We start from the raw sequence: 23479 nt of genomic DNA, 5'->3' as shown, positions 1-23479 counted from the left end.
TTATTCTCTCCAGCCCCAGCAACAAGGCTAAGGACAGTCCACCTGCTCACCTTTCTGAAAAGGCTCTGATCTCCCAGATCTCCAGCTCCTCCTCGGCCACCCACGTCTCTAAGACGATGGGCCCAGTCTGCTTGGCCGGCTCAGGCTTCTTTGGCCTCAGAGCGCTGGAGCGCAGACCTTTCCTCTGGGGAGTGGGAGTTTCTACCCAGGAGGACAGAGAAAGGATGAGATAGAGAATGAGGTAAAGGGGAAAACGTCATGTCAATTCATGTCATCCTTTCTATTGTGGGATAAACAACTTTCTCAAACTCCATATTTTCACTTACACTGCAAAGGAATTGCCTACTCAGGTACTTGGGAGAGAACGCTAGAAGAGGTGAGGAACAAGCTGAGCAAGGCAATCCAAAGCAAAGACTCATGAGACATCTATAGGATTGTGACAGCGTGATCCTAAAAGAATTTGGGATGCAGTTTCATCCCTTTACCTTTGGGAGCTTCGGTAACGCCAATGGGGCAGATGATCTTCCTGATGCAGTATTCAGACCGGATGCCGTGCGGCCCCACATCTCGCCGCTTGATGATCTCTGTTGTGGTGATCGCCGTCTCCGAGGATTCTGGGGAAAGCAGAAAGAAAATATGTCTGTTTGAAATGGTGCCTCATCTTCAAATTGAGAGAGGAGGGCAGAGAGAGGGAGAGGAGGGTAGGCTTGCTGGGCACTCACCTGTGCGGGTGGTTCCTACAGCAGGGGAGGGCTTGACAGCCATGTCATCCCACCTCAGGCAGGCCCAGAGCAGCCGCAGCATCAGACTGACCCCCGCCAGAGACTTCACAGTCTGGAGACGGTATCTGCATAGGAGACCCAAGTCAGTGAGTGTTATCAAAACAACCTTTAACCAAACAGCTATACGGACAAATGTGCTTGGTTCCATGTTCTCAATGGTTTTAGCCCAAGTATTGTTGTCTTTCTGTGTTTTCATTTCAGTGCACAGCATATGAGGTGGTCCACTGCGTGAATGGCAGCCTAATGGCTAAGGGTCAACTACGTGACTAACCTCCACGTGATTCCAAAGGTGGGTCTGGGGGAGGGATAGGGCCAGATGTCCAGGGCTGGCTTGGCGTTGTAGTTGAAGATGGGTACCTCTCTGATGCCCCCTCTCCTCGCCAGCTTCTTCAGGTCATCATTAGGCAGTACAAAGATGCTCTTCTTGCTACTCTTGGTGACAAACTTGCGGTAGGAGGGGAGGGCGGTACCAGAGCGGGTCTTCTTGGAGCGGGAGAACTTTAGCAGCCGGACACGGTCTCTGGTGGAGTATTCCTTACTGACTGTCATGGAGGTGACTGAAGAGCCTGAGGGGCCAGATTTGACATCTGTCAACGTTGCAGTGACAACAGTCTTGGTCTCCTCGGAGACGGCGGCCCCGAGGGCCGGGGAGCTGACCCTGGTGACGGTGGTCTTGGTCATGGTGGTGAGGGTGGACACAGCACTGGTCTCTGCAGTAGGCATCACTGCAGGCTTTGTGCTGCTGGAGACCTCAGCTATCTGCACTGTGCGAGACTCTGTTGACATGGTGGTAGTAGTGGTTGTGGTGACTTGGGTGATGGTCTTCAGCACCCCAGTACTGCTACTGCTGTTCTCTGTGGTGTTGTTACTCAAGCTGGACTCTTCTGCAGTGGGGATAGGAAACGGGGTGATCTTATTGGATGCCGTCTGCCCAATCTCCATTGGCTCAGACTTGGTGCTGTTGCTTACCGTTGGAACACCAGTGGGCGGCCCTAACAGTGACGACGTGACGGAGTCTGCCACCCTGTCACCATTATTCTCCAGTCTGGCAACCTTCTGAGGTGGCAGATAGGTTGTGGTGTCCGAGCCTGACTTTCTCTCTACGTCCGCCAAGGCTGGGCTGGTGGCTAACACAGTGTTGTTGACCTTTAACCCGTCCTGAGAGAGAGTACCGTTCATAATGGATTTTACAGGCTCCTTCACTGGTAGTGTTTTGATCTCACCCTCTAACGTCTGGAGCATGACCTTGGTGTCCACTTTGTTGGCCAGGTCTAAGTGCATCTTTGAGTCTACAGGAGCCTTGGTGTCAACAGCGTCTTTCCCGTTCACCTGCACTAAATGTGGTTTGCTTTGGTCTACGTCCATGCTTTCTATCTCCCTCTGTCCATTACCTTGCTCTGTCTCCTCATAACCATGCTTCCTACCGTTTTCTCCTGCTATCGTCACTTCTGCTCTGGGAGGTTTGGCCACACCTAAAGCCGGTTCTAGAGATGTCAAATTGACTTTGTTGTTGAGGTCTATGCTTTTCTGGGAGCCTCCATTCAGCTCCGTTTGAGATATCGCATCCCCACCATGGCCCTGAACGCTGCTCTCATGGTTGGCCAACCCTGTGGTGTTGAGGTTGGGGCCTGTGGCTCCTGCTGCCTGGGGTTTACAGGTGGAGCCTAATCTAACGTCCAGATTATCTGTCTCTCCTGAGGGCTGGGATTTCACTGGCTGCTCCTGGTCAAAGTCAAGCCTTTTAACAATTGTGTCTTTAACTACTGCTTGTTCCTCAGCTTTCAGACTAGTGCACGGTGTCACTGCTAACTTGTCTGCTGTAGAAGCCTTGATGGTGGTGGGAGTCCCTGTATTAACTTTCTCCTTGGAGACTGTGTGTTTGGCCAGGGCTGACTGCTGTTTGAGGCGCTCTAGCCTCTGCTTCTCCTCCAGGGTGAACTGTTTCACTCTGCGCTCCAGCAGCCCGTCGAGCTTGGACGTCTTCACCTTCTTCTTGTAGGCCGTACGGAGCTGGAAGCCCTCGCTGACGTTCACCACATCCCAGTTGAAGGGGCGGACAGGTGGCTTGGCCTCAGAGTCCTCCTGCCTAGGTTCTTCTTCCTCCCCGGGCTCCTCCTTCACAGCAGGGTCCGTCAGTGACGAGGGGCATTTGCGGTCCACTATACCTAAAAGAGAGAGAGAGAGAACTCCATGAATGATATTAGCCAAAAAATGCTAACTGTGAGACCTGAAAGACAGCTGCTAAGTACCAGATGAATATAGAACACAGCCAATCATAGCAAGAACGGGGAAAATACCAAATGTCATCTAATAAAATGTCTTATTCAGAGAAACAGCAGGGGACCCTCTTTGTTTATTGATGAAAAGTAATATCATTGTACCTTTTTCCTCACTGAGACAGGTGTCTGGTGGACTGGGGTCAACATCCATCTTGTCCTCAGTCTTCTCCTCTACCTGATCATCTTTCTTCTTCTCCACCTTCTCTGTGATATTTTTCTCTTCCTTCTCTTTCAGAGTTTGCCCCTCTCCTGGTGAAGTGCTCTCAGATGACTCCATGGTGGAGGTTTCCTCCTTGTATTTTTCTTCAGTAATTGGAGTAGACTCTTCTTTTGCCTGGGTTTCCGAGCTTGTTGGTGCTTTGGGCAAACATTTTTGTTTGTTCGGGCAGGATGTAGCATTTTCTTTGCCAGTTTTAGCGGCTGTAGAGAGATTAAAATGAAAACACATGAAGCACCTAATTTATACTGAGGCATGCTGGAGACAAATTTTCAGCTTGAGTGCCCTTGATCATCATCAGTGAGATAAGACAAAGATAATACGTGTTCAGAAGAAACACTTACCTTCTAGTGCTTTGCGGTAGTTGACGTTGGTGTTCCCTGGTAGCCTGGGAACAAAGCGATGGACGTGAGTCTTACTGACCCAGCTCCAGCCCCCGTACCCAGTGACTCTGTACTCCTCCCCCTTCTGCTTCCACACCTTACACACAGAGAGAAAGAACCAGTTAGATAAAAGACCACACAATCGCATACAAAAGGGATGATTATGTTGTCAGACATCATGCAGTCATAAAAGCCCAAACAGGACTTGAGAGGAAAGTGAACCCAGATTTACCTGGTGTTTGATGGGGATGGTGTACTTCACCCAGGTGGCCTGCTGCATAGTCTCCTCATCCTCCAGTTTTTTCTCTCTCTTTTTCCCCTTCTCTTTCTCCTCCCGCTCCATGGAGGTCATGCGATGGAGCCTGAAGGGAGAGGGAGGGGGGAGAGTGAACAAAAAATACAGCAAAACAGCAAGGTGACTCTGGCTTGTTTAGTCAGGGCTCCATTATCTTCAACAATGAACCTCCTCTCACTCATGGGAAAAGCGTCAGCTACTCTGCATACACTGCCCACACCACTACAGACCTCTGCACTGAAGAGAGGTGAACAGAATGCTTCATAATGAACAGAGCAGTGAAGCAATATAATTAATTCAGTTTAGCATTGTACACTAGACCGCAGAGAGCAGGATGAGTTGGGTCGATGTGCTATGACTCAAAACTAAATTCGGCAATGAATTAACTTCTTTGGGATAGGGGGCAGTATTTTCACGGCCGGATAAAAAACGTACCCGATTTAATCTGGTTACTACTCCTGCCCAGAAACTAGAATATGCATATAATTAGTAGATTTGGATAGAAAACACTCTGAAGTTTCTAAAACTGTTTGAATGGTGTCTGTGAGTCTAACAGAACTCATATGGCAGGCCAAAACCTGAGAATATTCCATGCAGGAAGTGCCCTGTCTGAAAATTTGTTGTCCTTCTGTTACATCTCTATCGGAATTACAGCATCTGTGCTGTAACGTGACACTTTCTAAGGCTTCCATTGGCTCTCTAAAGCCGCCAGAAAGTGGAATAGGGTGTCTGTTGTCTCTGGGCAAAGTATAGGAGCAGAGTTTGTAAGTGGTCAGCCTGGGGACAGTGAGACTGGAGATGCGCGGTCACGAGAACTCGGCATGTTTTTCTTTCTCTCTTTGAATGAATACAACGTTGCCCGGTTGGAATATTATCGCTATTTTACGAGAAAAATAGCATAAAAATTGATTTTAAACAGCGTTTGACATGCTTCTAAGTACGGTAATGGAATATTTTTTCTTTTTTTGTCACGAAATGCGCTTGCGCGTTACCCTTCGGATAGTGACCTGAACGCACGAACAAAACGGAGGTATTTGGATATAACTATGGATTATTTGGAACCAAAACAACATTTGTTGTTGAAGTAGAAGTCCTGGGAGTGCATTCTGACGAAGAACAGCAAAGGTAATCCAATTTTTCTAATAGTAATTTCTGAGTTTAGGTGACCCCGAAGTTGGCGGATGTCAAAATAGCTAGCCGTGATGGCCGAGCTATGTACTCAGAATATTGCAAAATGTGCTTTCGCCGAAAAGCTATTTTAAAATCGGACATAGCGATTGCATAAAGGAGTTCTGTATCTATAATTCTTAAAATAATTGTTATGTATTTTGTCAACGTTTATCATGAGTAATTTAGTAAATTCACCGGAAGTTTGCGGTGGGTATGCTAGTTCTGAACATCACATGCTAAATGTAAAAAGCTGTTTTTTTATATAAATATGAACTTGATTGAACAAAACATGCATGTATTGTATAACATAATGTCCTAGGAGTGTCATCTGACGAAGATCATCAAAGGTTAGTGCTGCATTTAGCTGTGGTTTGGGTTTATGTGACATATAGGCTTGCTTGGAAAATGGCTGTGTGATTATTTGTGTCTATGTACTCTCCTAACATAATCTAATGTTTTGCTTTCGCTGTAAAGCCTTTTTGAAATCGGACAACATGGTTAGATTAACGAGAGTCTTATCTTTAAAATGGTGTAAAATAGTTGATTGTTTGAGAAAATTGAATTTTGGTATTTTAGTTGGTTTTGTATTTCGCGCCGTGTGATGCCATTGGCTGTTGGCTAGGGGTTCCGCTAGCGGAACGTATGTCCTCAACAGGTTAAATCCTTTGATTCACAACCAATGTCTCTTACCTGGTGTGTCCAAGCGCATCTTTCCAGACAGGCAGCATGACCACTGGTTTGATGGCACACTCCATGATGGCCAGCGCCAAGGCAAACTCCCGAGCCTTACTGCACATCTGCACCGCTTTAATCCAGTTTGTCCTGTAAAATCCCAAACCCACAACCTCACTATATGGCAAAACATGATTTCACACATGACCTTATCAGTCAATAATATTCAATTTCTCCATTGTGTGAAACAGGTCTGAACCCCACTTTCCTATGCCAGAGTAAGTAGTCTGTGCTGGAGCGTACCTGTGCGAGGCCCAGTTTGGGTGCAGGAAGGGGGCGGGGACATTGGTCTCCAGCTGGATGATGGTGAGCCGCAGGGTGGAGATGGTCAACACCTTGGAGCCGTGGATGGAGCCGTTCCACTTGAAATCCCCGGCGGGGGTTAGGCTGAACTTATGGGACAGGTGGCGGCGCTTGTCGTGGTCCTCACGATGCTGGTGCTTGTTGAGGCCCAGTGTGTTGGTGCTGAACTGGTTGTGGTAGACTCGGAACTTGCCCTCCTGGCCCAGCTTGAAGAAGTTGTTCAGGTTGCCCTTCACCGTCAATTCTTTCCTCACAGTACCCAGACGAGCCACTTCACTCTCAGAGCTGGGAGGAGATGTCTAATGGAGAGACACACAGGGGGATATATATGCCGAGTTGAATAGAAACACAGCTAAGAGAGACATCGTTTCCATAGGGATTTGGCAATTGGGATACTACAGGTAGTTCCATTAATTGTGTAACATTGTGTAATAAAGAATTGAGTCGATGTGGAACAGAGGACTGGATTTCAGTCTCGATGATTGAAAATATAACAGGACAATCCATTTAATCCTGCTAAGGCTGCCTTCTCCTAATGTGAGAGACTAGGCTGTGGGTGAAATTCCACAGAGACGACAGAAGGTTAACACAGTGTCTGGTTGGTGTCTCACCTCCTTGCTGTCCCTGGGTGTAGGGCTGCCATCTCCCTGGGTCTTTTGCTGGCTCAGCTTGCTGTCGGGGTTACGCAGACGAGTCACAATGCGATTGTTAGTCCGTCCAGACGCTGACCCCTCCCCATTCACACTCTCCTTGCCTTCACCTGCGAGCAACAGAACACATCATTAAGATCAGTGATGATTAATTAAAAGAGAGAAGTCAATCATGAATAAAGGATTCATGATTAATTGGGCCAAAAACCAGCACGGCGGAGGCAATGTTCAATGATACAAACAGTATCTCAAACGTCACTTGGTAGTCAAGGCCCTTGAAAGTTGAATGAGTCAGTGCATGCATCAGTAACAGAGTGCCTCCAGAGGCCTGAGTGTATGGATGGTATGGCAACGGCGTACCCGTGTCGTCCTGGCTGGTGATGGAGGACTGAGAGGACCTGTCAGCGAGGTTTGGCTCTTCAGGCCTCCTGAGGACCCCAGGCGCTGAGACGTGGCTGCTGTTGCTGTTCTCGTCTCCAGGGTGTGGTGGTGGGGGAGTAGGCTGGCACTGGGCAGAGGGGTCCTCCTCTCCATGGGACTCTGAGTCTACAGGCTTATCATCTGGGGAGGAGGAGAGGATTGAACAGTGAGAAGCTGAGCACCACAAACCCCTTAGGCTCCCTTTGTGTGAAAACATGCGTCAACACCAGCACCAGGCACTAGCTGGCTATACTGACAAAGTATTGCAAATGATGACGGCAATGCAGAGCAAACACGGATGAACTACTTAAAAAGTAAAACCTGTAATCCACAATAATTGTAAAAAACAGAATGCTTTTGGCTTGATGCCTTCCCTGCCTCACCTGTTCCTTAATGATAATGCACAATTAGCATAACATCAGGGAAATGCTTAATCAGTGAGTCTGAGCAAGAATTTGGCACTTCAGCAGTCCAGGCTGACAGATAAGGCTAAAAAACACAGTGCAACACAACACAAGCAGTGCAAAACGCGGCTGCAGAACCAAATTAAGAAAGATATTGTGTATCTGAGTTGTGGGTTACATTGGCCTTGCTGTATATACTGCGCTGAGGTAGCAGGTGGAAGGTTCAGGCATGCAGCCAACCTTTTGTTTCCCCTAAAGGAACGGAGGCCAATTTCCCCCGATGTATTGAGGTGAGAATAAGAGGCTGGTTGTGACAGACTTAGCGTGGTGGGCGCTGCCTGCCAGGGATGCTGCTACCGAAACCCCATTATCTGAGAACAAGTTTTCACAGTGTGTGGACCAGACAATGCCCCGCATCAGGATCCGGCTAACACAATGAATACATTGAGAAAATAGAACATGTAAGCAATGAACAAGGTGTCTAGAATAACAACTGGCTACACTTACAGCCTCCTGAGCACTACACAAGACAATGGAACACAAAATGGTTGGCAAAAGCACAAGATCCCGCAAAAAGGCACAACGCATCTGTTGAAGGAAGAAAATAACCAGGCAGATCTCGATCATATGAAGATGGATGAAAGACAAATTCTTGGAAAAGAAAACCACAGAAATAAAGGGATACAATAATGGGCTATTTAAATGTTACATAAGCAGATGTGAAAAGCAGAGTGCTTTAAGGAGTAAGAAAATACTTAAGACAAAATATGTTTATTCCTGAAGGATAATTATCTCAGTAAGTCAGCAACACCATCAGTTTAATGAGTGATACTGAAGTGAGCAGTACTGTGGCAGAGTAGAGCCCCCTCTGTTACACTCATTACTCTGGACTGGGCGACTAAGTGAAAGCTGCCCAACAGAGTCCACTCACTCTGTTAGTAATCCATGTATTGAATTAGTAGACAGAAGATAACCAGAAAGGCATACTGTGTAACCGTGTTGCAGCCATTCAAGACACTCTCATCCTCAAAGGAAGCTATGACTTAGCTTTAATGGTCCATGAGCACTCTTTAGTAGACTTTCTACCAAACACAGCCAATAATCAAATCAACAGATGGTCACATTGAGGAGCAGCCAACCAGCATGAAGATCATCATCTAGCCAAGAAGCAGCAGCAAAAAGCCTGTAGCAGTGACACCAAAGCAATGCACCCGGTGACAGCAATCACATTACATTGAGCACAACTACAGTATGGAAGATGCTTTGAGACAGCCAGAGCATGAGACCGATGATGATGGATGCACACATGCATAGCCACAGCAAGGTGTGACAAGGAGGAGGAGAGGCTGGGAGGAGAGATGCGGATTGCTGGGCACTTTCTCCATCATGTACCTGGCCTCTCCTGCTCAGGCTCCATGGAGGCCTCCCCACTCTCCCTGCTCTCAGAGGCAGCCGGACAGGACACCTCAGCAGGCTTAGGGGGTTCAGGTTTAGGGAGAGTGCCGTCCTGGGTGGACGAGGCAGACTTAGGGGGGTGGACGGTGGTGTTCTCCTCTCCAGCAGGGGGAGCTGCAGCTGCTGTGAAACATACAAGACTCACTCTGGATCTTTAACACACAACCGCCTCACCAGATCAACAAAAAGACGTAGCCATCCTCAAAAGGCTACATGAAAGATGCATCCAGAAAAGGACTTGATAGGCAATACACAACTCACAGAAGAGCAACTCCAGTCTTACCTTGTGAGCTTGCCTCCTCTTTAGACTCAGGGTCTTGGAGCTCTCTGTGGTCTGGTAGTGGAGAGCAGTGTGTGGGTGTCTCTTCCTCTATCTTGGTGGTGTCTGTAGGGGCCTTCTCTGCCTGCTCCACTGCTCGCCGTTCCTGCCTGCCCTGCACACGTTCCAGGATCTCATCTACACAAACAACAACACAGCTGATAAGCAAATGGCCAACACCCACACACCATGCTAGGTCTGTTTGACCGGAGACTACATTTCAACTTTGTGTAAATCAGTAGGTCTACATGTTGTTTACCACCACATTATTATGTAAATCAGTAGGTCTACACGTTGTTTACCACCACATTATTATGTAAATCAGTAGGTCTACATGTTGTTTACCACCACATTATTATGTAAATCAGTAGGTCTACACGTTGTTTACCACCACATTATTATGTAAATCAGTAGGTCTACACGTTGTTTACCACCACATTATTATGTAAATCAGTAGGACTACATGTTGTTTACCACCACATTATTATGTAAATCAGGTCTACATGTTGTTTACCACCACATTATTATGTAAATCAGTTGGTCTACATGTTGTTTACCACCACATTATTATGTAAATCAGGTCTACATGTTGTTTACCACCACATTATTATGTAAATCAGTTGGTCTACATGTTGTTTATCACATTATTATGTAAATCAGTTGGTCTACATGTTGTTTATCACATTATTATGTAAATCAGTTGGTCTACATGTTGTTTATCACATTATTATGTAAATCAGTTGGTCTACATGTTGTTTATCACATTATTATGTAAATCAGTTGGTCTACATGTTGTTTATCACATTATTATGTAAATCAGTTGGTCTACATGTTGTTTATCACATTATTATGTAAACAGTAGGTCTACATGTTGTTTACCACATTATTATGTAAATCAGTTGGTCTACATGTTGTTTATCACATTATTATGTAAACAGTAGGTCTACATGTTGTTTATCACATTATTATGTAAATCAGTAGGTCAACATGTTGTTTACCACATTATTATGTAAATCAGTTGGTCGACATGTTGTTTATCACATTATTATGTAAACAGTAGGTCTACATGTTGTTTACCACATTATTATGTAAACAGTAGGTCTACATGTTGTTTACCACATTATTATGTAAATCAGTATGTCTACATGTTGTTTACCACCACATTATTAAGTAAATCAGTAGGTCTACATGTTGTTTACCACATTATTATGTAAATCAGTATGTCTACATGTTGTTTACCACCACATTATTATGTAAATCAGTAGGTCTACATGTTGTTTACCACATTATTATGTAAATCAGTATGTCTACATGTTGTTTACCACCACATTATTATGTAAATCAGTAGGTCTACATGTTGTTTACCACATTATTATGTAAATCAGTATGTCTACATGTTGTTTACCACCACATTATTATGTAAATCAGTTGGTCTACATGTTGTTTACCACCACATTATTATGTAAATCAGTAGGTCTACATGTTGTTTACCACATTATTATGTAAGGTATGTCTAAGCTCAACCAGTCAGGCATTAAAACTAGGGGATGTGGGGCTCCCGAGTGGCGCAGCAGTCTAAGGCACTGCATCACCTTCTGATAACCAGGTGGCGAATCGCATCTCTGCATGTCTGGCAGACATATCAGTGTGGATGACGGATCACCACCTCAAGCTGAACCTCGGCAAGATGGAGCTGCTCTTCCTCCCGGGGAAGAACTGCCCTTTCCATGATCTCGCCATCACGGTGGACAACTCCATTGTGTCCTCCTCCCAGAGTGCTAAGAGCCTCGGCGTGACCCTGGACAACACCCTGTCGTTCTCCGCTAACATCAAGGCGGTGACCTGATCCTGTAGGTTCATGCTATACAACATTCGCAGAGTACGACCCTGCCTTACACAGGAAGCGGCGCAGGTCCTAATCCAGGCACTTGTCATCTCCCGTCTGGATTACTGCAACTCCCTGTTGGCTGGGCTCCCTGCCTGTGCCATTAAACCCCTACAACTCATCCAGAACGCCGTAGCCCGTCTGGTGTTCAACCTTCCCAAGTTCTCTCACGTCACCCCGCTCCTCCGCACACTCCACTGGCTTCCAGTTGAACTCGCATCTGCTACAAGACCATGGTGCTTGCCTACGGAGCTGTGAGGGGAACGGCACCTCCGTACCTTCAGGCTCTGATCAGGCCCTACACCCAAACAAGGGCACTGCGTTCATCCACCTCTGGCCTGCTCGCCTCCCTACCTCTGAGGAAGCACAGTTCCCGCTCAGCCCGCTCAGCCCAGTCAAAACTGTTCGCTGCTCTGGCACCCCAATGGTGGAACAAGCTCCCTCACGACGCCAGGACAGCGGAGTCAATCACCACCTTCCGTAGACACCTGAAACCCCACCTCTTTAAGGAATACCTGGGATAGGATAAAGTAATCCTTCTAACCCCCCCCCCCAAAAAAAAGATATAGATGTACTATTGTAAAGTGGTTGTTCCACTGGATATCATAAGGTGAATGCACCAATTTGTAAGTCGCTCTGGATAAGAGCGTCTGCTAAATGACGTAAATGTAAATCGCAGTGCTAGAGACGTCACTACAGACCCTGATTCGTTCCTGGGCTGTATCACAACTGGCCGTGATTGGGAGTCCCATAGGGCGGCACACAGTTGGCCCAGCGTCGTCTGGGTTAGGGGAGGGTTTGGCCGGGGGGGGCTTTACTTGACTCATCGCTCTCTAGCAACTCCATGTGGCGAGCCGGGCGCCTGCAGCCTGACCTCGGTAGTCAGGTGAACAGTGTTTCCTCCGACACATTGGTGCGGCTGGCTTCCGGGTTAAGCGGGTGGGTGTTAAGAAGCGCGGTTTGACGGGTCATGTTTCGGAGGACGCATGACTCGACCTTTGCCCCTCAAGCCTGTTGGGGGAGTTGCAGCGATGAGACAAGATCGAAATTGGGGAGAAAAAAGGGGTAAAATACAACAACAAAAAATACAAGGGGATGTGTCAAGTAGCTAATTCCCAACCAGAGAAGCTATGCTAGACAATAAGAAATGGAATGGAGTTGTTCGGCTCACACTAGCCCTAGCCTGTTTGTTCAAATGATGCCTTTCTATTACAGGATGGCATTACAAATATAATGGAGTCAAACCATAATTGCTTTCCAAAATTGCTCTCCTACACATTTTGAAACAATATAAAACTAGCTGCTAAAATTGCAATTGGAAAGTAACATAGGCCTATGTATAATGCTTGTAACAGTGTCAAGATCATCCTGTCACTAGGTTAACCCCTTCCATCCTAGTTCTCATAGAAGCAGTCACTCACCTTCAGAGAACAACCACACAAACATCTCAATCTTACAGATTGCTAATACACCTTCTAGCACTACTTGAGACTGTGTGAAGAATGAGTGGAAACGGATTGTTACCGGTAATAATAACCAAGTCACAACACATGTGATCACCAGCACAGTTAAATACCAATATAGTTAGCCATTGGCAGCTAAAACCAAGAACAACTCATTAGAACCCATGTCAGTGAGTCACTCCTGATTTGCTGTCTCTACTATTGTTCCCTGAAACGGAACAGTGGGTCAACGCTCCAGAGATGACGTTAACGAAACTGCTGTCTGAGCACTAAAAGCAAGCGAGTGGAGGATCAATAATGTGTTCTATGATATGGTATAAAATCTCTCCCCATAAAGGCAGACAGAGAGATTCCAATCTTAATTCAGGGAAATAGAGCTAACAAAAAGAGATGTGGACAGCCAGCAGAAAGCATTATGCCTGTGAAAGTATCCTGGGTCACAGGAGAAGATGGAAAATGAAATCAGTCTCCATTCCCTACCTGCCAACAGTTCATAACTGAGGTTTTCATAGGGAGAGATAACGGAGTCACCAGAGGGAGGATGAAGCAGTGGGCTTCTGAAGAGGATAAAATACCAGCGAGGTCCATTCATCACTACAGATGGTACAGGTGGAACTAGACAGGAGAGAAACGACTCTGCATTGACTTTAAAGAAAATCTACCTTGTCTTTGGAATATCTGTCAAAGAAAGTCCTCATTGTCTAACAATTGAGGAGACTGATCCCAGAACAGTACAACTAGAACCAAGAAAGCTTACCATATAAAGCTTGGTTTGTGTGAACTATGATATCTAGTGGTCAGGAAATGCACAAACAAAGGAAGGCTCTATAAGGAGGAGTAGAGTAGCCATACAGAGAAACCGACACTGGTTTAAAACCAACCTTCTCCCTTCGATGGAAATAAGAAAAACGCTGTTTGCATGATAAGTAAAAAGGCTGAGAAAGAAAGGGGAGTAGCAACATCTATGATGTTTGATGCTTTTTTATTGTCACATACACTGGACAGGTGCAGTGAAATGTGTTGTTTTACAGGGTCAGCCATAGTAGTACAGCACCCCTGGAGCAAATGAAGGTTAAGTGCCTTGCTCAAGAGCAGACAGATTTTTCACCTTATCGTCTCGGGTATTTGAACCAGCGACCTTTCAGTTACTGACCCAGCACTCTAACCGCTAGGCTACCTGTGGCCCTGACAGTTCTAATACATCAACCATCCTAATCATACTTCAGCACGAGGGAGAATGTACTCTCCTCACCAGAGATGTATTGGAATGTAATCGCACAGGAGCTACACAACATGTAGCCTAGGGGTCGTCATTGCCATTTCTATATTGACAATGCATAGAAGCCATGGACCAGCTAAAAATTCTTCAGTGTGACAGACCGTGATTCAGAGCGTCCAGCAGGTGGCTGTCTATCCTTACCGTTGGCTGCCGTGAGGAAGGCCTTGTTGTTGCCGCGGGCCTTGTTGGTGAGGTCCTCAGTGATGTCCATGTGAGTGTGCACCTCCTCGCTCATCTCCTCGAGGACGGCACACAGGTCGTTTTCCCAGTACTCCTTGTCTAGACACTCTATGAGCTCTCCCAGCTGGACCTTTGTGCTGTAGTACCAGATCTTCTTCTTCTCATGCTCCCCGTCCTCCTCACTGGAATAACAGGCCAACAACCATTATTACAGTTGTGACAAATAAGATGGAATATAATTGACAATTAGTTTGTTTATAAAAAACAGGTTCAAGGACCTTAATGAATACATCATGAGATGGCATCATTGTATGGCATATAATACTGCATGAGGCATCGTTAACCGGGACAGAAAGATATCTTAACTTCAAAGGAAAATCAACACTGAATGCAAATTGGCAATAAGCTTAAATTCCATTCGAACGCATGTTGTTTTCAGCCCCCTAATTCCTCTTTGTTTGCCTCTCGCAAGAGAGACCAATTACAAGCAATTGTGAAGACATGGAGGAGGCAACATGATGAACAAGTGGATACTCCAGCAGCAGTTCAGTACACTCTCAGGGGGGCTATGGCATCACAGCACAGGAGTTTCACCCTAACTAAGGGCACAATTAACAATCCCGGCACCCTCGCTGCGCTGGCTGATGTCTCAAACCGCCACTGATGATCCCTCTGGGACACAGCTTGTCAGATAGATCCCACTCTTCAGATTGAGTCATCGTTGAAATCAGCTACATTCTTCACACGCAGTGTTAATCCAGGCTGCTTCTACATGAATATGGGTGATTACCAACAACATCCAGCTACTAAAATTCAAGTTAAAAAGTATATGTTCCAAGTTGAAATCAGCCCTCTCAGGCAATCTGTGTCTACATAGTGTTCAGCAACAAAATGTGTATTATTCTATCCACAAGACATGACTGATGTTATACAAAGCAATTCAGCACTGGAAAAAAGTAATTCTGAAGGCAATCAATTAACTTGTTTTCAAGAACCTCAAGGACATACATCCACTCTCTGACTACATCACAAAACACAATGTATCACTCAGGTGAGATCACTCAGTATGGTACTGAGATGGTATATAATATTGTTGAAGTCACAACAAGGGAAGTGGGGTGGGGGCCAGTAATTACTTACACAATTATCCTCCGGTTTAGGAACCAGTATTGCCTCCGGTGGCGGTCGTAGCCGATGGGCTCCTGGCGGATGTAGGGTTTGCTCTTCTGCATCTCTGTCACACAGTCTGTGACCCCGGGCACCTTGTGTGCCACGCAGATCTCACACTGCCATTCGTCCTCCGGCACCTCTACCAGCGGCGGCTTCACACACTCCAGGTGGTAGACGGCAGAGCAGGTCTCACAGCACAACAGGTCCCCCAACCTGTGGCACACCCTGCAGTGGTCATCATACTGCACCACCCCCTCTGACATCAACTCCTCGCGGGCGATGTTGGTGGTGAGGAACTGATCCACCAAGAACTGCAGCACCTTGATCTTACTGTCCAGAGGGCCGTAGGGGTAGTCCTCCACCTCCTGGTAGGGCAGGACATGGTGGTACTCCTGGTCGCTCTCGCAGTAGGCACGGACCACCTCGGGCCACGTCATACCATCAATGAAGTAGAGGGTGGAGTTGACGCTGTCCTTGAGGTCAGCAGGACCGAACGTGGTGTTGGAGGTGTCCTCCTCACGCAGGATGGCCTTCAGCAGAGCTGTGTGGGTCTCTGCCATCAGTGTGCACTGCTCCTGGCCTACCAGCGCAGCACAGAAGTCCTCAAAGCGGAAGGGAGAGAGCCGCAGCACCGTGCTGAAGTTGCGCAGGACCTCGTAGATGGAGGACACGTTGAGCAGTTCCTCGCTGGGCACCATGAGGTCCTCAGAGGTTCTGGGCAGCTCCAGAGGAGGGATCTCCTTTTCCTCAAAGATGGGCGAGCGAGGGCAGTGCACCCGCGTCCTCTTCCGCCCTGCCAGACAGAGAGAGAGCAGTGAGTGCCATAATCTGTGATTTAAAGACTGCAATTTCAGTTTTAGTTAATCTGTAAATCATACATAAAACCCAGACAAAGCAGAATTACATTGTCTCAAAGGCTTAAATCATAGGTTAATGAAAATTCAAAGAAATAAGTTGAAGACAGAATTTACACAAGCGAACAAATGTTAGCCTTGGCCATGTAAAAGGAGAGTTCGCAAGTGTCTCTGAAATCTACTGCCACAGAAATATGTTTGATTCTTTATATTGGTGCCAGGTCCGCTTTAAAACAAATCAAGTCTTGGACTTGGCGAAACACTACACCAACTCAAAGTTGGCAAGGGTATTAAACCCAGGAACCAAGAAAATTGAGAGGGGTTATATTATTGCAATTGAGAAAGTCAAGAACAACAATTTAACATAATGGACATCCCCTTCAATGTAAAAAATGACTCCTTAAAATGGGTCTAATCCAAACACCGTGATAATGTTTTGCAACAGCAATATAAACATTACTTTTCTGCTATTCTACAGTTAAGTTTGGTATCTTTCTTACATTGTTTGCCAGTATCTTTCAAATTATACTTTCCGAAAATAATAATGAACTTTAATATAATCAAAATAGTTACTTATATCTATTGTGTAAGAAAATGTGCATCAAGTGTGTTGAAACAAAAATAACTTTTGCATTTAATTTCCAAAGTGTATAACATATTTCGGATCTTAAATAGTATAGATATTAATTTAACATTGAAATTAATAATTCCATTATGTATTTTGGGGAATGTCAAACATTATTGTGCTGCATCACTGAAACTTCTTCCTCACATAGTTACAACTGGTGAAATTGAGGGCGCTTATTTTCAAAACAATGGGCCACATGGTACCCTGTCCTGTCATTAGCTCGAGCTGATGTGGATTACTAGCAAGCTAGCTGGGTCCTCCAGGACAAGAGCACAAGCCCATGACATTGCTAACTAGCTAGCTTGAAGAACTTATCTGCTTCTCAGCTGTGAAAATAAACCTATGCTGGATATAAGAAGCTAATGATAAGTAAGAGTGGGCTAAAGAAAAACCCCAAGTTAATTAAGTCTCATTAATTTATACACACATTTGACAAAGTATTTAACTAGCTAGACATGCTAAGTAGCTATTCCCCTGCAAGGACATTATGCATCATCAAGTGTTGTTTTATAATACGAAACACTCCAGTTATTAGTGTATGTTACTCACTCTGGAATGTTAATATAATGTTGTTGGTCATTTTAGTTGTTTTCTAAATGATAAATCTGCATTCACAGCTGTTTAGCAGGTTCAGGCATTAGCTTGTTAGCCAAGCTTGCTAACGTTAGATAAGGTACGTTATAACTACCTAGCTATTGCAATAGCCAAGTCAGATCCAAAACTAGCAAACAATTAGAATAACATCTTGCACAATACTGTTAGTTAAAGATGTTTCAGAATTCAAAAATGTGCAATTCGGCTCTCGTGCACTGCCTAGATCGCTAAATGCAAAGCTTTCATTCCATCATCAACAATTTTGAACTCAAACTAGGCCTGTTTTTATACACAGTCAGTGCATTCTCCATTTTGAACAATACAGCTTCCTGCACTATAAGAACTAATGCCAATGAAAATATGCCCAGACAAATTATAATTAGTTACAATGTTTGTTTTCTAACATTCTCTAAGCAGCTTGATCAATATTGCGGGTTTACCCGGAGTGCTGCCATGAGTGCTCTGACTCAGAAAGCTGCTTTCAGTACAGTAGCTGGCATCATCATCATCCTCCTCGAGTATTTCCTCAAGCGGGTCTGACTCCACGTTGAGGGCCTCTTCTTCCTCGTCTGTTATCGTCTCTTCCTCTATCAACTCGTCCTCCTCAGATCTCAAACTCACAGCATCATCATCTTCATCACTTTCATGATCATCATAAACCACAGATCTAGCGATTGACCGTCTGCCCCTAGTACCTCTGCCACCACAACCTCTGCCTCTTCCCCTACCGCGAGATGATCCCACTTTCCTCCTGCCCCTAGATGAAGAGTTATTTCCCCTCTTGGGACTCTCAAAATCGACCTCGGCACTACCTCTCCCCTTTGCCCTCAACTCCCTCCTGGGTCTCAAGCCACGCTCCGGCTCGGATGAAGGCTCCTGCATCCGCAGGGTTTTGGGCGGCCTGCCTCTTTTCCCCCTCATTATATATAAAAGCTATTATTTTCAATTTCAATTTCTGCGTTTATTTAGCCTTCACAGAAACAAGAAAAACGGGTACCGCCAGAAAGCTTGATTTGCGTAGATTCCAAAGAAGTAGTCCCGTAAAGCCCCGGTCTCGGTTTACGTGAGAAAGCTCAAAACGAATGGCTGGCGTCCCGCTTCTGATCGGTCGCAGCCGCCATTTTTCTTCCTCTCCGACTACTGAAAACAGACCGAAGGCCCGGTGCTGATGTCACGTGGTGACTGTTCTTCCAGTACAGTAGACCTGAACAGGCAAAGTGATTTGTATATACATTGAGTCATTGCACTCTGAACTGAAGTTTGCAATTATTGCCGAATTGCAAAAAATAAAAAGACCGAAATGATGTTTTCTCAAGTAGGCTACAAACGTGTATTATGCATATCTATAAATGGGAAAAGGATATGATACCTAGCTTGTTTCCATCTTGCTTTTCAATTTTTTTAACTAACATTTGTTGCTATTTTCTAAAATTTCTGAAGTTATAATGTTCAATTATTATTTTGCCAATTTAAGCATATTCCTTCCTTTTTAATGTTCCTTCATACCCCTCCATGATTTTACTCCTAGAGTAAAAGTGAAGTAATTTTTAAAAATGTATTCTGCCAGGGTATGCGTTGGTAAATACAAAAGGTCTGATAATGCGGGTTTTTATGTTTAATTTGAAAGGGGTGATGATCAATCTTATCTTCCACCACAATTACTGAAATCCCATCATCAGAAGAGGTTATAATCTGTATCGGTCCGTGCTATACGGGATCATTGGGACGTCGCCAAACACCATTGACTTTGGTTAGGGATAAGTAAGGGATATGGTTAAGGTTAGGGTAATTAATCCTTTGTGATTAAGGTTAGGGTTTAGGGTAGGAATGTCCCAAAGATCCCGGATAGCACTGACCAATTTGTATAACTCATACTGTATATCACAAGATGGCTTGTTGGTGTTGCAATGTATCCAATCATAGACTTGTCTCCATCATAACATGACTATGTGTGATAACCTTATCGTAGTAACCAATGATGTACACTACCAGTCAACAGTTTGGACACACCTACTCATTCAAGGGCTTTTCTTTATTTTACTTTTTTCTACATTGTAGAATAATAGTGAAGACATCAAAACTATGAAATAACACATATGGAATCATACCTGGAATGCATTTCAATTAACAGGTGTGCCTTGTTAAAAGTTAATTTATGGAATTTCTTTCCTTCTTAATGCGTTTGAGCCAATCAGTTGTGTTGTGACAAGGTAGGCGTGGTATACAGAAGATAGCCCTATTTGGTAAAATAACAAGTCCAAATAAACAAAGACAAATGACAGTCCATCATTACTTGATGACATGAAGGTCAGTCAATGAGGAAAATGTCAAGAACTTTGAAAGTTTCTTCAAACGTAGTCGCAAAAACCATCAAGCTCTATAATGAAACTGACTCTCATGAGGACCGCCACAGGAAAGGAAGACCCAGAGTTACCTCTGATGCAGAGGATACGTTCATTAGAGTTACCAGCCTCAGAAATTGCAGCCCAAATAAATGCTTCACAGAGTTCAAGTAACAGACACATCTCAACATCAACTGTTCAGAGGAGACTATGTGAATCAGGCCTTCATTGTCGAATTGTTGCAAAGAAAGCACTACTAAAGGACACCAATAATAATAAGAAACATGCTTGGACCAAGAAACACAAACATTGGACATTAGACAGGTGGAAACCTGTACTTTGGTCTGATAAGTCCACATTTGAGATTTTTGGTTCCAACCGCTGTGTCTTTGTGAGATTCAGAATATGTGAAAGGATGATCTCCGCATGTGTGGTTCCCACCGTGAAGCATTGAGGAGGGGGTGTGATGGTGTTGGGGTGCTTTGCTGGTGACACTGTCTGTGATTTATTTAGCATTCAAGGCACACTTAACCAGAATGTCTACCACAGCATTCTGCAGCGATACGCCATCCCATCTGGTTTGCGGTTAGTGGGAATATCATTTGTTTTTCAACAGGACAATGACCCAAAACACACCTACAGGCTGTGTAAGGGCTATTTGACCAAGAATGAGAGTGATGGAGTGCTGCATCAGATGACCTGGCCTCCACAATAACCCGACCTCAACCCAATTGAGATGGTTTGGGATACATTGGACTGCAGAGTGAATGAAAAGCAGCCAACAAGCGCTCAGCATATGTGGGAACTTCAAGACTGTTGGAAAAGCATTCCTCATGAAGCTGGTTGAGAGAACACCAAGAGTGTGCAAAGCTGTCATCAAGGAGGCAAAGGGTGGCTACTTTGAAGAATCTCAAATAAGAAATATATTTAGATTTGTTTAACACATTTTTTGGTTATTACATGTTAACATATGTGTTATTTCATAGTTTTGATGTGTTCACTATTATTCTACAATGTAGAAAATAGTTTAAAAAAATAAAGAAAAACCCTTGAATTAGTAGGTGTGTCCACAATATAGATCATACCACCATGTATATGCATCATTGATCGTAACGGTACTGTCTGTATGTGTTACAATTTTCTCCAAAAGTGGACATTTCCTCATCGTCACGTTACGGCTGATGTTAAAATAGTCGCCTTAACCACTCGGCCACTACAACCTCATACCGTTTTGTTAAAAAATTACAATCAAGTTAATTACAAATTATTAGGCGGAAACTACATTTCATTGTAACACTTTCGATAAAAACTTGTTACACGTTGTCATATAGATTACACACATTTTTTGAAACGATTATTGTTAAGTTGTCGTGGCCGAGTGGTTAAGGCGATGGACTAGAAATCCATTGGGATCTTCCCGCGCAGGTTCGAATCCTGCCGACAACGGTCAAATTTTTTGTAGGTTGTTGCTAAAATCCATACAGTACACTGTCCAGTCTTGTGGTCGGGTCATAATTGAGTACAAATGCAGTGAGTTCATACAGGAAAAGGCAGCATTTACTAATTCATCTCGAATGATTCTTGCAACCGACATGTAACGACGCAAAAACTACACCGCATTATCGTAGTGATGCACTTTTACAAAATGTATTTTAACGTAATTTTTTAAAAGAAGCTTTGAAAACATTGCCATATGCATACTTTTATATGTAATAAATTGAAAACGGGGAAAAGATTAACATTATTATAGCGCCTTGCAGTGGTCGAACCGAATGGTGACATGAGGAAAACAAATTAATTTCAGATGATGATAATTGCCAGGAGGTGGCGATAATGCATTATGTCTACCAGAATAAACATTTCTGTCTTCAGGCAGGAATTGCAATCATACAAGGATGATTTTCTTTACCACAGACCTTTTAGTTGCGTCTGTGTTTGATTTAATGTAGTGGGTACAACAGATTTGTTTTCATATTGGAAACTATGTGTACCCATTAAAGGCATTGTAGAACAAACACCATGTTTTGGCATGCTTTTGATCTGACAGTCTGGATTGTATTGAGACATTTTGACAGTGTCATGGTGGTAATGTAAAAGTACACCATTGAGATATCTCAGTCTGATAAGTAACGGGGTGACTGGAGTACAAAGAATCCAATGCTTGCATTTCACAGACTATTTGCATGAGTTTCAGTAAGCTGGTGAACATCAGTGGTGTCGTTATTCCTATTTAAATATGATGACAGCATAAACAATAGCAGTGGGAAGATCTGGAAAGTTTTGGCTTCGAATACTACCTTCCAATAGTGGATCATGAACTGGTGTGACCCAGGGTGAGTGACAGGATGCCTCCCACATGGGTGTTTAACTTACTCACTACCCTTTGACTTTTAATCCAAGAGACGACAGCAATGTGAATCTATTGACTTGATCCTCTGAACAGGTGTCAGGGATGTTGGAAAATGTCTGGTGCCCATGGACCTCAGGTTTAATTTAATCTCCATACTACAACTGAGGCTTGTGTAGTGTATTACTGCTGTAGTTTAACCTGAGCATCCAATCAGTCCCTCCACCTGCCAAACCCGTACATTGAACACAGTAAAAAAAGATGCTCCAGTGGTGCCAAAAACACAGGCCCCACACATATTTCCACAAATGAAATAGGCCCCAGGAAGTATGACGTGTTATTTCAGTGTGTGTGTCAATGCTTCTAGATGTCTGAAGGAGAATACAAATATGTATTTCTCTGTACACACTCCCACACCTGCAAATGGATAAACTGACGCGCACCCACACCAAGCTAAGCAGAGAGAAACTGTACGTTGCATCTTAGCAAACAAACAATTAATAATTTATGTAAACACTTAATCATGCAATAACACACAGTGAATTGCATCAACATCTATAAAAATGTTTCCATGTTTTCAAAGCCAGCAAGTCCCTTAGTAGAAAATTTGACAGACAATTGATAATTTAATGGATCCTCAAATGGTGGGAGATAGGGACCCTGGGAGATTGCCTGACACATTTTTGGAGAAGACAGGTTTTGGTAAATGCTTGTGAAGTTCCCTGGCTATCTGGGACAACGTCATCAAATATGGCTGTTATATATTCATGCTGCTCACTTACATAATGTCTCTAGACTCCAGATCTGATGAGACTTCTTACAGTACATGACATCCTCAGACTACAATGAATTCCATGGACTGAGGATGGAGAGCACTTAATGTTCCCAGTCCGCTGTTTTGTTAAGAGTCCGTCAGTGGAAAGGCTGCCTGCATGTGATGCAATGTAGTCAGAAAGTGGCCAGATTGGTTGGAAGTGTTCAAGGGCTAAAAATAACAGAACACAAAAGCAGACAGTCCACCAGACCGAGGGTAATGGAATGTGTACATTTTCACCGGGCAGCAAACCCCTGTATGTACCAAGGACTAAAGGCTGTGCTTAAAGCCATCAGCTTCCTCTTCAAATGAAGCTTGTTCATGGCACCCAGAGGGACAGGAACTTGGCATTGGACATGCAGGGGAGCCTGATGTGTCAATATAGGTATTTATTTGTGATTCCTGTCTGATTCATGGCCGAACACTGCATGTCCCAGCCCCTACAGGTTGTCAGATGCAAAGCCAGGTAATGGGGTATTCATTTCTATACAGATGAATGTAGCCATCAAAAGGT

General features: G+C 44.4%; 1 protein-coding gene and 1 non-coding gene across 10 annotated transcripts in view; one reads left to right on the top strand and one right to left on the bottom strand.

The window, feature by feature from the left end:
* The window catches only part of LOC106601392 (nucleosome-remodeling factor subunit BPTF), a 28344-nt gene extending 9726 nt beyond the window's left edge, over positions 1 to 18618 (bottom strand). For 7 of the 9 annotated variants that reach the window (XM_045715191.1, XM_045715188.1, XM_045715190.1 and 4 more), the window contains exons 1-16: positions 17903 to 18618; positions 15357 to 16179; positions 14178 to 14398; positions 9374 to 9547; positions 9028 to 9213; positions 7172 to 7372; positions 6773 to 6921; positions 6102 to 6460; positions 5817 to 5948; positions 3894 to 4023; positions 3623 to 3758; positions 3164 to 3481; positions 1054 to 2947; positions 723 to 847; positions 486 to 614; positions 51 to 201 (exon numbers count right to left, since the gene is read on the bottom strand). In XM_045715191.1, the coding sequence (XP_045571147.1) occupies positions 51 to 201; positions 486 to 614; positions 723 to 847; positions 1054 to 2947; positions 3164 to 3481; positions 3623 to 3758; positions 3894 to 4023; positions 5817 to 5948; positions 6102 to 6460; positions 6773 to 6921; positions 7172 to 7372; positions 9028 to 9213; positions 9374 to 9547; positions 14178 to 14398; positions 15357 to 16179; positions 17903 to 18383 (5609 nt within the window). In that variant the 5' untranslated portion in view covers positions 18384 to 18618. The remainder of the gene's footprint in view (positions 1 to 50; positions 202 to 485; positions 615 to 722; positions 848 to 1053; positions 2948 to 3163; positions 3482 to 3622; positions 3759 to 3893; positions 4024 to 5816; positions 5949 to 6101; positions 6461 to 6772; positions 6922 to 7171; positions 7373 to 9027; positions 9214 to 9373; positions 9548 to 14177; positions 14399 to 15356; positions 16180 to 17902) is intronic. The other 2 variants (XM_045715189.1, XM_045715196.1) reach the window with 2 other exon arrangements.
* A 2550-nt stretch (positions 18619 to 21168) lies between these two features.
* trnas-aga (transfer RNA serine (anticodon AGA)) lies at positions 21169 to 21250 on the top strand. The gene has a single exon. It is a non-coding gene; the product is annotated as a tRNA-Ser (tRNA).
* The last annotated feature ends 2229 nt before the right edge of the window (positions 21251 to 23479 follow it).

This window comes from Salmo salar, chromosome ssa03 (genome assembly GCF_905237065.1).
Source record: "Salmo salar chromosome ssa03, Ssal_v3.1, whole genome shotgun sequence".
NCBI classification, from domain to species: Eukaryota; Metazoa; Chordata; class Actinopteri; order Salmoniformes; family Salmonidae; genus Salmo; species Salmo salar.
The sequence above is the reverse complement of the archived record's forward strand: the minus strand, read 5'-3'. Positions and strand labels throughout refer to the sequence as shown.